This window comes from Amaranthus tricolor, chromosome 12 (assembly GCF_026212465.1).
Source record: "Amaranthus tricolor cultivar Red isolate AtriRed21 chromosome 12, ASM2621246v1, whole genome shotgun sequence".
Taxonomy (NCBI): Eukaryota; Viridiplantae; Streptophyta; class Magnoliopsida; order Caryophyllales; family Amaranthaceae; genus Amaranthus; species Amaranthus tricolor.
The window spans coordinates 976,735-992,290 of record NC_080058.1 but is presented as its reverse complement, the minus strand read 5'-3'; the positions used below and the strand labels follow the sequence as shown (position 1 = coordinate 992,290).

Here is a 15,556-nt window from a genome sequence, read left to right as displayed (position 1 = left end):
ATATATATATGTATATATATATATGTGTATATATATATATATATATATATATATATATATATATATATATATATATATATAAAACTCGTATGTAATCGTATATACATATATATATGTATATATATAGACATGTGAAGAAAAATTACAAAATTGGAGGGGCGTGACAGCTTAGCCAAGAACGGCTAGAACAACACCCTTTGTTGTTAGTACAGATTTGCATCATCTAACAGCTTCACAACGTCTCTCATAGTTGGCCTTCTTCTTGGTTCCTTTTCAGTACATTTCAAAGCTATAAAAATAACATCATGAACTTGCTCCATGACCCTTGAATCCTGTAACTCTTCTAGGAGTGTAGTATCAATCATCTGATCAATCTCTTCGGTACTATTCCACACCGATCTCACCCATACGACTAAGTCGATTCCCTCAGGAAATGATGCATCCACTGCTCGCTTTCTGGTTAACATTTCGAGCAAAAATACTCCGTAGCCGTACACATCTGACTCCTTACTCCATGTTGTTGCATAGGCTGTTTCTGTCTCATGAAATAAGTGAAATATGTTAATGGTTTTTGATTTTCATCACAGATGGGAAGATTTTTTTAACAAAAACAAACATATAGAGGCTAATATTTAATAGATTATACAACATATATTGCGATATTAGTCGTTAGTTTAAGCTTTTGGTTGTAGTTAAAGGTGTTCAATGGACCGGGGCAGGACGGGTCATGTCAAATCTAAACGGAACGGGACGGGCCAAAGCTAGTTTGAACCCGACTCCCTTTGACTAATTTTTTAAAGGTTCATATAATATTTTTTTTTATTCTACTTTATGTCACGTTAACGACCCACCTTTGTATATAATAGTAAAATCATATAAAAATATTTTAAAAAAAAAAGATAATTTTTTTTTTCCCACCAATTCCTATAATTATCCGATCCGATCCGGCCCGCCCCAACCCTTTACTGTAAGACCCATTAATGTTCCGACCCGCTAATGACCCGTTAAAATATGATCCGCCCCTTAAACACCTCTAGTTGTAGTCCTAATATATGTTATTTACTCTATCACGTCTTTTGACATAAAAATCATTTGGGCTAGAATTGTGAATGCAGCACAAGCTTTCTCATATCTAGTGCTAAATATTGTTACCTGGTGCAATGTAGCCTATAGTCCCATGAACTGCAGATGACCGTGTTGACATAGAAGTTTGATCTAGAAGTTTAGCAATGCCAAAATCCGAGATGTGAGGCACCATTTCAGAGTCGAGGAGTATGTTCTCAGGCTTAATGTCACGGTGTACAATAGGAGGATCGCAATCGAAGTGAAGGTAAGCTAATCCATGGGCTGTTCCGAGAGCTATCTTGAGGCGTACATCCCATGTTATTATCGACAATGGTCTTGTCTTATGAAGAACATCACCGAGGCTACCATTTTCCATGTATTCATACATTATTAGACCATAGTTTTTTGTCCACCAAAAATTCTTCAATTTCACTAAGTTCCTATGCTTGATCTGCCCGAGTGTCTCGATTTCTCTAGTCATGCTCTTGCTTGCACCCCTCTGCTCGTCAAATACAAGCTTCTTGACAGCATAAACTTCGTCTGGGCCTAACACCGCCTTGTAGACAGTTCCATGTGCTCCTCTTCCGATGATGTGCTGGTCGTCAAGATGCTCCGTAGACTCCATGATTTTGTGCAAAGTGTTGGAACTCTCCACGCACCAAGGTTCGACATCCTTTATGGGTTTTCGCTGGTTAGCATATACACAAAACAGAGAAAACGCTGCAAAAAACACAAAGATCGATGATCCAAGGACGATCATTGCAATTTGATATTTGTGCAGTCCTTTGTGATTCTGCTTCATAGTACTGCAGTGTTTGATTTGCGAGCTTCCTGCGCATACGAAGCCAACGAAGTGAGTGCAGTCTACACAAAGCTCGGGATTACCGAGAAAAGATGATGCTGATTTGTCGAAGAGCTTCAACAACGATGGGGGTATTGGCCCGGAGAAGAGATTATATGATACATTAATGGAATCTAAACCCGACATATTAACAAGAGTTTCCAATGACCCTGTCAGTCGGTTGTGAGATACATCAATCCACTGTAAACTGGCCAAATTTTTGAAATCAGGCGGCAAGTGAGCTGTTAGACGATTGTTACTAAGATTCAAGGCGGATAGGATCAAATTCTTTGATGCAGTGATCGAGAATGGAATCGATCCTTCTAGTCTATTCCCACCAAGATGAAGTTCTTGGAGCATTTGAAGTTCGGAGAAATGTGATGGGATTTCTCCGGTAAGACAGTTCTCACCCAAATCTAAGATCGACAAGGATGTCAAGTTTTTAAAACTTGTGGGTATTGAACCATTCAAAGAGTTGAAAGATAGGTCCAATTTAAGCACCTTATGCCAATCCCCTAGTTCATGTGGCAAAGATCCCTCCAATTTGTTGTGAGCAATGAAAACATAACTAAGTTCGGTCAATTTTCCGAGTTCTTTTGGTAAAGCGCCCGAAAGTTCATTGCTAGTGAAGTTGATCCAAGTGAGATTGCGACAATTACCAAGGCTTGATGGCACATTCCCATGAATCTTATTCCCACTCAAGTCAACGAAATTCAGGCTATGATCTCGTTCAAACTCGGGAATCACTCCGGTTAGATTATTTTGTTCGAGCCTAAGCCTTATCAAACTAGAACAGCCACCGAGCTTTGGAGGTATGCTTCCACTGAGCATATTGCTTCCCATATCTAGCAGCTGCAGCTGTTTTTCGAAGCACAGATTGGGCGGAATTCCCCCTGTAAACTTATTGTTAGTGAAATCAATCAAAACCAAGCTACTATTCATCCCCAACCGATATGGTATGATCCCCGAGAATTGGTTATCAGCTAAAGTAAGATCCTTGAGGTGTTTCAGCTCGGTTAATTCTACAGGAAGCTCCCCAGACAATTTGTTATTATATATAAGAATATCCTCTAGGGTCCTTATCTTCCAAATTCCAAGAGGAACTTCACCTATCAGACCATTATTATGCAACCGAAGGACAACCAAACTCGTTAACATTCCAAGTTCGCTTGGAATTTCACCCTCGAGTTTATTGTCATTCAACTGCAACATTTTCAAGTTTTTACAATTTCCGAGCTCTGGGGGGATTTTTCCCGACAATGAGTTTTCAGATAGGATAAGCATTGTCAATTCAGTAAGCAGACCAAACGAAGATGGGATCGTCCCAACTAGTTCGTTAGTCATGACCGAGAAATTTGACATACGGGTGCAATTGCTTAGGGTTTGTGGGATCACACCACTAAAACGGTTTACTGATAAGTCTAATATCTTCAAATTCCTACAACCAACATAACCAAAAGAAGGAATTTCACCTTCTAGACTGTTTGAACTTACTCCTAATCGTGTTAAATTTTCGAGATTAATGACACTCGAGGGCAATACACCAGTAAGTAGATTGTTATTCAGATAAACATCTTCAAGGGCAGAACAATTCCCAATAGAAAAAGGTATTTCACCAGTAATTTGATTGTTATGAACCCAAAAGAACACAAGTTTTGGGATATGAAACAAGGACTCAGGAATCATACCCATCAGTGAATTACTGTAAAGGTAAAGTTCCTGCAGGTTTTGGAAGTTTCCCATGTTTCCTGGGATTGCACCAGTGAGATTGTTTTTAGAAAGATTTAGAACTTCTAGAAGACTACAATGGGTGATTTCAATAGGGATGGAACCAGTGAGATTGTTTCCAGAAAAATCTAGAACTTTTAGGAGAGTCAATTGGTTGATTTCAATAGGGATGGGGCCAGAAAGTGTGTTTGAGGAAAGTTCAAGATGCTGTAAGTTAGATAATTGGCCAATTTCTGGTCCCACAGGACCAGAAATGCCAAGATTGGACAAGTTAAGGGAAAATATTTTCTGGGTTTTACTACATTTCACACCTTTCCATGAACAAGGGGTAAGTTGGGAAGAATTCCAGCTATATTTTACAGATTTTGGAACTACCCATTTGTTTAGAAGTGAAATTAAAGCTTTCCCTTCAGAGTTTAAGGCAGATAATGTACAAAAATGAACAAAGGTAAAACAAATAAATAAGAAGATAATGGCGGTTTTATGGTTTTCCATGGAAGCTTAAAATTTAGTAGTTGCAAAGAGAAAGGATGATCAAGGAAGGAAATTTACCTCAAATATAAGAATTAAAGCCAATTTCTTAGAGGAAACTAGGAAAGGTACTAAGAAACATTATGTAGGTTTGGTTGAAATGACTTGGTAAACTACGTGTACTTCTTATTTGTTTAGAGTTGTATCTGTTATCTTCTTATTTATTTTGAGTTGTCGACATTTAACTTACAAACTCCTCAGACGTGAGAGCTATTTAAAGTTGTTGTATCTAGTGTCTCATTCTTGCTGGGAACATTCCTTTTAGTTAATGCTAAAATTCCTAACACTTCAATGCCATGTTGGAATTCAATAATGTTGTTGTGGTATCTACTGTTTCTGTTAGGTCGTGACAATTCATCGTATAATTATGTGTGGGCTCATCTGTGTGGGCTCATCTGTGTGGACACACCTACAGGGCACTCATGGGCTCGGACCCACAAGTTCTGGGTAATGAGCATTGCTTGCATACGTACACATTTAATGTAGGAGAATTACACACCAAACATTATATGCAAGTATATAACTTATTATTTTAGTGATTGTGATCTCGTTCTTGCTAGGAACTTTCCTTTTTGTTAATGCTAAAATTCCTAACACTTCAATGCCATTTTAGAATTCCATAGTAATATTTTCCAAATTGTAGAATTTTATTCCATCCACCTTTATCATAATGACTTTCATATATTATTTCTTGTTTGTTGTTTTAGCATAATGGGGAGGGTAGATAATGTGATTAGGACACCTGATTATAATTCTCTAAGCTCCATTATCTATTTTTACGGTTTGAGTCTACTCAGGTCCTGATTATTATTTGATAAATAATTCTATTAATAAAAACAGTGTAACATAAACTACAGAAAATTAAAAAATGAGTTTGACTTTGTGGTGTGCCCCATCCAAATAATATAGTAGGCAGAAATATCCTATAAGTCCCACCCTATCAAATTTTTGCACATAAAAATAATTTGTTAATATTACAAATCACCGTTATTTACTTAGACTACTTTTATAGTGGTTCAGATCCTACGAACTAAGGTAAGGGTGTTGTCTTCTGGAATCCGATTCATTCCCATATTACATTCACTTTATAATACTTTAATTTTGAACGGTAAGCTAAGTTTACCCAATAAGAAAAACTTATGTAAATGAATTGAGCTATAACTTGCATTACACTTCACAATGTGCTCATAAGTGATTAATTTATCACCTTAGCAAATTAGTGTTAAACCGTAAGACATACTTGTTAATTCGAAACTAAAAAACTATGAAATCTCAATTTCGTGGAAAATGAATGAACATAAGAAGTAAAGATAAAGAATACCATTGAACAGTTGAAAGCAAAATGTATACAAAAAGGAGAACTTCCATTCTTTGTATCATCATAATGTTAAAAAATTCAAAATTACAAAGACTGGTGTAGCTAACACAGCCAAAAAAACAAAAACTTTCCGAGAATCAAAATAACCTAAAGTTCCCAAAATCATAGCAATAGTGAGAATTCCGATCACTCAAAACCCATTGCTATTACCGAACTCCAGGCTAGATCCCTGTGCAATTTTCATATAATATCACCTAATATTATAAAATAAAATGAAAAAGATGCCTAACTTCATCCTCCTAATAAGTTAAAATCTGTTAAACAATACTACAAATTAATACTAAAAAAACTTCATACTTTAGAATTAAGTTATACTTCTCTGTGGTTTTGAAATTGCTGCTTATAGTGAGAGATCAAGTATTCAGAATTTATGCGTCATTCCAAACAGTAAAAGTAGGGATTCCTCCTCCTTCATGACCACCAACAGCAGCCAGATGGGTGGTTCTAGGGCCGAGTGCAGGTATAGCAGTTGGGACCCAGTTGTTACAAGCTGATCCTTGATCATAAGTCCCAACATTTCCTCTTACACTACCATTCCCTTGTGAGTAATAATAATAATTCTCATTCCCATTCCCATTCCCATCTTCAGCTACAACTGTAGACATCCCATTCCCAGGAGGGAATCCATACCCACCAATACCATCATTCCCATTCCCATTCCCATAAAGAACAGAATTAGACCCAGAACTCTGCTCCATACTAGAAGAAGAATTCTCCAAACCCATCAAATTATGCATCTGAAAAAAGTTATGGGTCCCACTATTCATCTGAATCTGATTAAAATGATTCTGATAATCATGATCGTTACAATCCTGTACTTCTTGCTTACACCATACCCTTTGTTGATGGGAATTAGCATAAGGGTAATTCTGCATTGTGATTGCTTGTTGGGGTTGTGGGAATGCAATTCCAGGCCAGGAATGAAAGTTGGGAATCCCATTACCATAAGAAGAAAGATGGGAATGATCATGAGTATTAATTGGGCTAATGATTTGTTTATCAGAAGAAGGTGTTAAATCTTCAACATCTTTCAATCTTTTAGCAGCACCTCCAATGGGAAGAGTGGCACTATCAAGTATGGCTTTCACATCATATCTGTTAATCTCAAAGTTAGTTACTGCATTTAATCCTCTGAATTTTATTGCTGCTATGTCATATGCTTCTGCTGCTTCTTCCTGAGTGCCTGTTCATCATTGGTGGCATGGAATCATTTGGTGAGTTATAACTTTAGGTGAATGTGGGCCAAGACTTTAAATATCAACATTTTAAAATTGTTTTCATAAATTCTCAAATGAAACGGTTTTATGATGAGATTATTTATATTGGCCCAATTGAATTTACACTTAAAATCTTAAAGTGATTATTTATAATTTTAAAATGATTGCGTAAATATTTAATGTAGTCACTTTATATAGTTTTAAAGTAATCATTTATAACCTTAATGATCATTTACAATCTTAAATTGTTCATTTAGAGATATGGACTAATTATATAGGTTAGTTGTATGGTGAGATGTTCTCATACAAGACGAGTTGAAGTGTATGTTAGGTGAGGAGTCGAAAACTTTTAGGAGTTTAGGCTAATCACAAATTATTGTGGCTTTATTTTATCTATCTTCTATCTTTTATTTATATTTTATTTTTATGTTATTTTATGTAGACTTAGTTTTTTTCTGCAAGTAGGTGTTATCTCGAGACAACGTTGCCACTTATGTCCTCTTATGCAGGGTTTCTTCTATTTGGGGTAAAATCGACCGCTTTCCTCTAATTTTCCCTGTGAAGGGAGTACAAATATGGATAGTCCGTCAAATAAAAAGGTAAGTTAAATAAACAAAAAGAGTGAAAAACAACTAAAAAATTGAAATTTACAAAATTATAAAAAAAACATATACAAATATGAAATTTTTTATATAACTCCCTCCAATTCATTGATTTAGGAATATTTTCTTGTTGGGTCACTTCATTGATTATGTTCCATTTCTATTTTTGTTATTTTTTTTATCCTTTTGCCCTTAATACAGCAACACAACTACACATAAATACCAATATCTTTTATGAAAAAAAGTAAGTTGTCCATCCATTTTTAAGTGATTCCCCACCTCTCTTAATTTTTGGTAAAAAAAGAAATATCCCAAATCAATAAATAAAAAGTAGAATTAATAAGCTTAAAAAGTTGAGGCGCAAAAATCACAAATATTTATCAAAGATAAGTGGTATAAAATAGAAGAAATAGTATGTAGCAACTTACTGAAAGTGCCAAGGTAGAGGTCTTTGTTGCCTGCAACTCTGCCTATCCTTGCTTGCCAACGACCATGCTGGTGATGCCTATTTAGTCCAATTTATACAAATGTTTAATTTATTTCTTATTGAGCACATACAAAACCTTAAGATTAGCTAATTATCTATTTTTATTGATCTATATAAAAATACTATTACTTCTGGGCATTGGCATATCTAGTGTGATGATACAGAGTTCAGTTGACATCACTTCAATTTAAAAAGAAAAAACTTTACATGTAAATATACCCTAGATAAATTAGTTAGTATATTGCATTGCAAATAGGTGACCGAGATCAAAACCCAATAGATTATTTTACTTGAATTACCATCACTTAATTTTTTCTGGATCTCCCATTCCTTAAGGGAACGACATTTAAAACTGATAAAGAAACTTTTTATAGAAGCATAGCTTTTAAGAAACCTTTAATTGACAATACTTGTTTTAATTTTATATTAATTTTAATCTATAAATAAAGATATAATAAAGTTAAATTTTATTTTCGTATTAATGTAAAAAATATTAATATTAATAATTTTAAATTTTTTATTATATATAATTAGTGATATTCAATTGTATTAATACATTCTAAAAGACAAATATAAAAATTATTTTATTGTGGTATAATTACATTTATATGTGCATATTTGATACTAAAAGTAAGCACATTAGCCTAAAAAATTCTGCAACAATTGCAGGCAGAGTTCACATGGGCACATGATACTGCACCCTTTTAACTTGGTCTATCTAGTCAAATAGATTTAATGATATTAAAAATATTTTTATATTATAATAATTTAATTATTAGTCTCATTCATTTAGAATTATTTTGTAATAGGTTTTTTTGTCTAAGTAAAAATGAGTAAAATATTAAAATAAAAGATAAAACTTATAAGTAAAAATAATTAACTTATATGGATGAAAAAAAATAATACATGAAAAGAATTAATAAAAGAGTTCTATGATCTACTTTTACATAATAAATATTGAAATGAAGTAAAATTAAATGGAAAATTTAAAAATAAAAAATTAAGGCAAAATAAAAACATACTTGTGGGTAAGTGAATAAATTATGTCACATCCACACGTATTGTACAGTAGAGTACAATACAATCAAAATCATAAATCATTATTGTAGCATTAGATTTGTTAAAATAATAAGACTTGAAGATTTGTCATTATGTTTTATAACTTGAATTTATTTTTTTTTATGAAATAGTATAATAATTAAGATTTGTATCATCTGTGGCATTCTCTTATTCCCCTACTCCCTCCCACTCATTTAAGCACATTTATAAAAAAAAATTCCCACACCGTAAATGAATGTAACAGAGGCGTATATCTAATTAAAGATTGCCCGTAAATGAGTATAACAGAGGCGTATATCTAACTAAAGATTGCAATTTGTGGAATGTATTCAAATTAGTGTTATCTAAAACGAATATGATTTGATAGAATAGACAAAAATAGAAAGGAGAAACAATAATTTTAGAGTTTCAAAAATGTAAGCATAGGTACAAAATTATTTTTAAAAAAATTAAATAAGTAAAAAAGTAAGAAAATAAAATGACTAAAAAGAAAAATAAGATGGAGTAATGGTGTTGGAAAAACGCATTTGGAGTATGTTGTTTCAAAAACGCTAATTTAAAAACTCATAAACAAAGAACTTAAAATAGTATTTGATGGGAAGTTGCTGATTTCTTGTAACTACAAATTGTTAAAATTCGAAGAATCAATATAATTGAATATGTATGGATATATGAAATTTTGTGTTTTATCCTTTTACAAAAATTTGACTGAATAACCCAGTGCTGATAAAAATTTATATTGTAAATAATAGGAAAAATTATATGCTAAAGAAAAAAAATTAATATTCACGATTAATTAGATTCGTTAATAATTGCCCTAAATTATAAAATATAGTCCTCATTACTCGTACCTTGTTACTCCTCGGTATATTGATGCACCACGAGAAAATCCACTACTTTTCCTGCATTAGGAAAATTAAGAATTTATTATTATTATTATTATTATTATTATTATTATTATTATTATTATTATTATTTTCACCTCATCAAAAAGTCTTTCAAAATTATACAAAAAAATAAATTAATAAAATTAGATTTACCTTCGTAAAGATGCAACATATTCTTGTCGTGTCATAGGCTTCATATCCTCAATTTCCTTCGTGTAATCACTAATCTAAACAATTTAAGAATAAGAGTTCAAGTTTTGTAAATAATATAATAATTATAATTAGTAATTAAAACACTTTTTCTGATGAATTTGTTACATAAATTCACTATTTTTTTTTTATAAATATGATAGTTAAGAGAACTATATAAAAAATAAATTCAAGACATTTTTACTTGAAAAAACTAATACGTGATCATAAGACCCAATTATTTACTATAGTTATTAAAAGTACTTTATCATATAATCTCTATTTAAAATGAAAAATAAAGCAAATTCATTTGACATAGTACTAACTTATCAATAGTACAATGTAGAGGTCACTATTATGACAAATTCATGAAAAAAGTTTAATAAGTAACAATAGTTGATTTAATTAATTTTTTTTTTGAGTATAAAATAGAACAAAAAAATAACAAAAATACTAGAATCAAATTCAAAACCTTTTTCCACAAAATTAAACTTCATACTCTTTAACCAAACAAAATTCGATTATGAATCAATAATTAACCTTTTCAATTAGACAAGACATGCAATAAAAAGATCACTAAGACAAGTTTCCACTAACAATAATGTGTTTTTTAGTGCAAAACTTTCACCATTTGTACCGGAGCATGTCTCCTGATTAAATCAAAAACTTAATTAAGATAAATTAATACAGACAAAAGTCCTTAATTATGGTTATGGTGTACTTTAAATAGGGAAATGCAGGCCTTTCAGTATAACTTGCTCATTGTATTTATCTAGCAACAAGATTATTATGTCGACTAAATTCGGGATATAATTATAAATAAATATATTTAAGAAATAATTTATTTGATGATCAATAGATTTCCTTAATTGATCCCCTCCCCCATTAATCCTTATCTTTCATTCATGCAAGAATTTCAATCCCTTTAGAAAATTTTTAAAATAACTACCTAAATAAGGTTCATCATCAGCATCCTACTCAGTGTATCCCGCTTATAGAAAAATTATAGACATGGTCTTAAGAGGAAAGGACGGCGACAACTCATACCCATAGAGGAGAGCGCGGTTAAAAGAGTCTCCGACTCGAGAGAATTAAGGTTATAAACATCAACATAATTAATTCACTGTTAAAAAAAAGACAAATAAATTTAATTAGTAAAACTAAGATCGTTGTAGATAATAGCTGACACTTTCGTATACCATTTCCAAAATTAAAATTTTGATGCTATCGTATTTTTCAACATGCACATCTTAGTCATAAGTTATTCACAAGTTCATACGATAATATTAAAATCTTAATCTTGACAATAAACTAACTGATTATATAAATCAAAACAAAATAATATAGAAATTATCGCTAATAAAGATTATGATAATTCATTAGATATAATACTGATAATTAAGAGGACATTACATCAAAAAATTTCTTAAAGAACCTAGTTAAAATTTTAAATTTTTTTCAAAAGGTGATAGATATAGGCTAGCAAAATAATCGTTAAAATTAAATAAAATGGAAAATAATTTAATTAAAATAAGGACAATAATAAAAAACTTACAGGAAAGTTGGTAGTAGTGGTAGAACCCCAGTATTTAATTGCAGCCAAATCATAAGCTCTAGCCGCTTTTTCTTCTTTGTCATAACCACCTAAACATAAACATACACACAATATCATCTATCAAATTAATGTGTTCTGCTTATAAAAATTATGATGAAGATTCAAGAATTTAAAAAAATATATAAAACAAATCAAACCCATTAAAAACAGAAAACATAAACATATGAGGGAATAAAATCAACAAATTAATTTATTTTTATTTTATAAGATAAGATCTTAGATTCTATTCGTATTAATAAATAAGAATTTGTAAGAGAATCCAAATACTATAATTAAGAAATAAAAGAGCTCAAAAAGGAACTTTTTGTTGTCCACCATAAATATTAGAGTACTTACCCAAATAAACTGCAAACAACATTTTGTAGATAGCCCACCATCAAAGACCATTGTAAGACACCAAAAAAGAAAACATGTTAGTTTCATTTAATTAAACACTTGCATTAATTTTGTTAATAAATACTTAATTGTACTCTTGCTAAATCATATTTTTAGAACATGTAGGGGTGAGGGGAGAAGGCATAGAGAATCAAATTTTAGAACTAATTTGAATAAAGTGTTACATACTGCAACTGATAAGATCACCTAATTCTTGCTAATCGTTTTATTTAAATTGTATTTCGACAATTTTAAAAATAAAAGTTGATTTTTTAACCGATGGATATCTTGCCGCCACTATTAAGACGTCCATTGGTCGATTTCCATTATGTTTCTTATAAGAAATAGAATGTAGTATAATTAAAATCGAACGAAAATATCAAAGTATATATTGTGTTTACATACCTTGCCTACCCTTACGAGTTTGTCCTTCTCTCCTACAACTATTATCCCACAAATGAGCTTCATATCTCCCAGTCCACCTATGTCTATAGTTATGTATATTACACATTATTATAATTAAATAAACAATATAAAAGGAAAAATAAAATAAATTATTATTAAAAAATTGAGAAAAAAGAAATACAAAGCCCTAAAGAGAAATTGATAAGAAAAATATTAAATTCAAGTACTATCTATCAAAAAAATAAAAGATCGAATTTCGAGTACATTGGATACCCAAAGTTACAAAGTTTAAGAAAATTCAAAATATATATAAAAATATAACTAAATTATTATATCATATGAAAAAATACATAAAAAAATTTACATAAAAATTAATGTAAAAGAATTTTATACCTTGTTACACCACGGTAAATGGACGTTCTTTGTCCAAAAGTATCAATAGATTTCCTTGGAACACTTTCTAGTGCACCACTTTGAGCATCAAGGGTGGCCGTTGTATCATTTTGTTGTTGTTGTTTACCCTCCATTTCACTACCACCACTAATTCCGCTTGCCGCATTTAGCGACAAGGGGGAGTTAGAGTGATGGGTCCCACCACTCGTACCCATCGAAAGCGACAAAGTTTGCACATTCGATAGGGTGGTAACACCATCCCTACCACCACTACCGCCACCGCTGCCGTTGATGATATTTGTTTGAGAAGGATTGTTTGATCTCAACCATGTTTTGATCATTGAAACATTTAGTCCATTATTATTGTTATCATCAATAGTATTATTATTATTATCGTTAGGGTTACATAAATTAAATGTTGTTGTATTATTATTAGCATTAAAAATGTAATTATCTCCATTATTTTGATTTTGTTGTTGATGATTTTCTCTAAGAGAATGACTATTCCCTAGAAAGTTTTCTAGTTTTGGCTCTTCAACAACTTCTTGATTTCCCATTAACATACTAATCTCTGAGTTTCCCTTCATGTTCCAATCTGCAAAAATATTCATATACTTCATGTGTCAATTTATCCATTTCTTTTGGGTTTTTTCATACAAAAAAAAAAATCGATAATCTATAATCCGCAAAAAAAAATTAAGTTTTATTCCCCGACAAATTTTTTTAAAAAAATTAAAAATTTTAAACTTCATGTTTCACTTTACCTATTTCTTTTGGGTTTATTCTTACAAAATTTAATTAAATAACAAAAATCTTATCTATAATCTACAAAAAAAATGAAGTTTTATTCACCAATAATTTTTTTAAAAAATTAAATTTTAAACTTCATGTTTCACTTTATCCATTTCATATAGATTTTCAACAAAAATTAAAGTAAATAAGGACAAAAAAAATCTAAAATAGAATGAAGTTTTATTCATCATTTAAATCCTTTTAAATATTTAAATTTTTAGTTGGTTAAGGGTTTTGAATAATAAACAAAAAAACAGTTATCAAACAATTAACCAAGCATTTTCTAAGCCATATTAAGTAGGTCTTAATTTAAATAGAAAAAAAAATAATTTCTATAAAAAATTCAGAAAAAAAAATACCTTGAGATTGGTTATTGTTTGATCTATGAAAGGCTTCAAGGATACCAAAAGGAAGAGGGATGTGATTAAGAGAAGGATTAGCCAAAGTTTCATTGGATGAACCAAGATCAAAGCATTCTCCATTAGTGCTTGTAAATTGTTGATGATCTTCATGACTTCCATGACTAGAAGCTTGAGAAGTTAGTTCTTGAGAAGACAAGGAGAACCCTAACCAATTCATTGAAGCCATATATGTTTTTTAAAAATTTAAAAAAAAAAAAAAAACCAAAAAGATATTTAAAAAATAAAGAACAATGATGAATATTTTTTTAGGGTTTAGATTTAGAAGAAAAAAAGAGGGTGATGATTGTTAGGGGAAAACTAATTCATGCATGAAGAAGTGAAAAATAACAAGGAAGAACTCATTTTGAAGAAGGAAAAAGAGAAAGAAAAAAAAAGGTGGAGATAGGGGAAGAAGAAGAATTGGAATGGTCAAAATTATGTAGACAAATTTGTTACTTACGAAGCAATTCTAGCATTTATATAATCTATTTCTCTCTCTTTACTAATAGAAGAATAAATAAAATAAATAAATAAATGAATTCAAATAAATAATTAAGGTATATTGCAATTTGGTTACAAGTGAAGAAGTGTATAGATGAAATAAGGTGTACACAAAAGATGTAGAAGTAGCCAAAAATTAGCCCTACTGTTGTAGCATGTAGGTTATAGGCTTATATCACTTGCTATATTGTCTATTGGTTAATTGAGTAACTAATAATGGAGAACTTATCTATAACGCAATTTGTTATACTTCCTCCATCCTTTGAAATTGCAACTAAAATATTTTGGTTGAAATTTAATGAAAAGTAAAATTAAGTTGGAGAATAAGACAAAAATTAAATGGATAATAGAAATAATTGGTTAAGATGAAAAGAGAAAAAGAAATTGTGGATGAGATTTAAAAAATAAAAGTGAGGTCATTGCAAAAAAAAAAAAAGAGTGCAAAATGAGTGGGATAAACCAAAATAAAAAGAAGTGCAAATTAAGAGGGACAAAGGGAGTAATTGTTATAATATTCGTTTATAATAATATTATGATCAGGGTACAAGGAAACCGAGAATGCGGCTAATAAGTCGTCCGGCTTGAGATTGATTATCAGAATGTAAGGTCTCTACAATGAAGAAGAGTGAGTGAAATTAAATCTGTCAGCTTATAATTATATCTTAATATACGAATTTGACCCTTAATCATAAAATTGAAACTAAATAAAATACATGTTATAAAAGTATTTTATTAAATTAAATTAAATTTCACATGAGAAAGAAAAGTGGTGATTTTAGCCATATATACTAGTATTCTCTCTATTATGTTTTTATTTTTAAATATTCAGATTTTAAAATTAAATACTACTTTTAATATGTTCTTTAAAACTTCTTTTCACCTTAATAAATTCAAGAATTTCATTTTATCCTTGTAATTTTTAAGTTCATATCTAGTCATGAATTTAAGGTTGTGCATCTTTTATCTTGGTTTGATTATTTTACGATCATCTTTGATTTTAAAGTGGCATTTCATTAATATATTTTATATATAATATATTTATAAAAAATTTTGGTAAAAATTTTTTCTTTCACAAAGTGAAAAAGTATAA

The 15,556-nt window shown here is 30.7% G+C and overlaps 2 protein-coding genes across 2 annotated transcripts; both read right to left on the bottom strand.

The window, feature by feature from the left end:
- Positions 1 to 143: 143 nt before the first annotated feature.
- On the bottom strand, positions 144 to 4,585 carry LOC130797030 (receptor-like protein kinase). Its single transcript, XM_057659498.1, has 2 exons — positions 1,153 to 4,585; positions 144 to 535 (listed from the first exon to the last, which is right to left on the bottom strand). Exons 1-2 carry the CDS (start codon positions 4,127 to 4,129, stop codon positions 204 to 206), a joined length of 3,309 nt encoding a protein of 1,102 aa, XP_057515481.1. The 5' UTR covers positions 4,130 to 4,585; the 3' UTR covers positions 144 to 203.
- Positions 4,586 to 5,490: 905 nt separating this feature from the next.
- LOC130797028 (AP2-like ethylene-responsive transcription factor AIL1) lies at positions 5,491 to 14,394 on the bottom strand. Its single transcript, XM_057659497.1, has 9 exons — positions 13,924 to 14,394; positions 12,773 to 13,367; positions 12,380 to 12,462; positions 11,936 to 11,944; positions 11,540 to 11,628; positions 9,949 to 10,022; positions 9,760 to 9,810; positions 7,791 to 7,867; positions 5,491 to 6,726 (listed from the first exon to the last, which is right to left on the bottom strand). Exons 1-9 carry the CDS (start codon positions 14,150 to 14,152, stop codon positions 5,912 to 5,914), a joined length of 2,022 nt encoding a protein of 673 aa, XP_057515480.1. The 5' UTR covers positions 14,153 to 14,394; the 3' UTR covers positions 5,491 to 5,911.
- Positions 14,395 to 15,556: the final 1,162 nt, after the last annotated feature.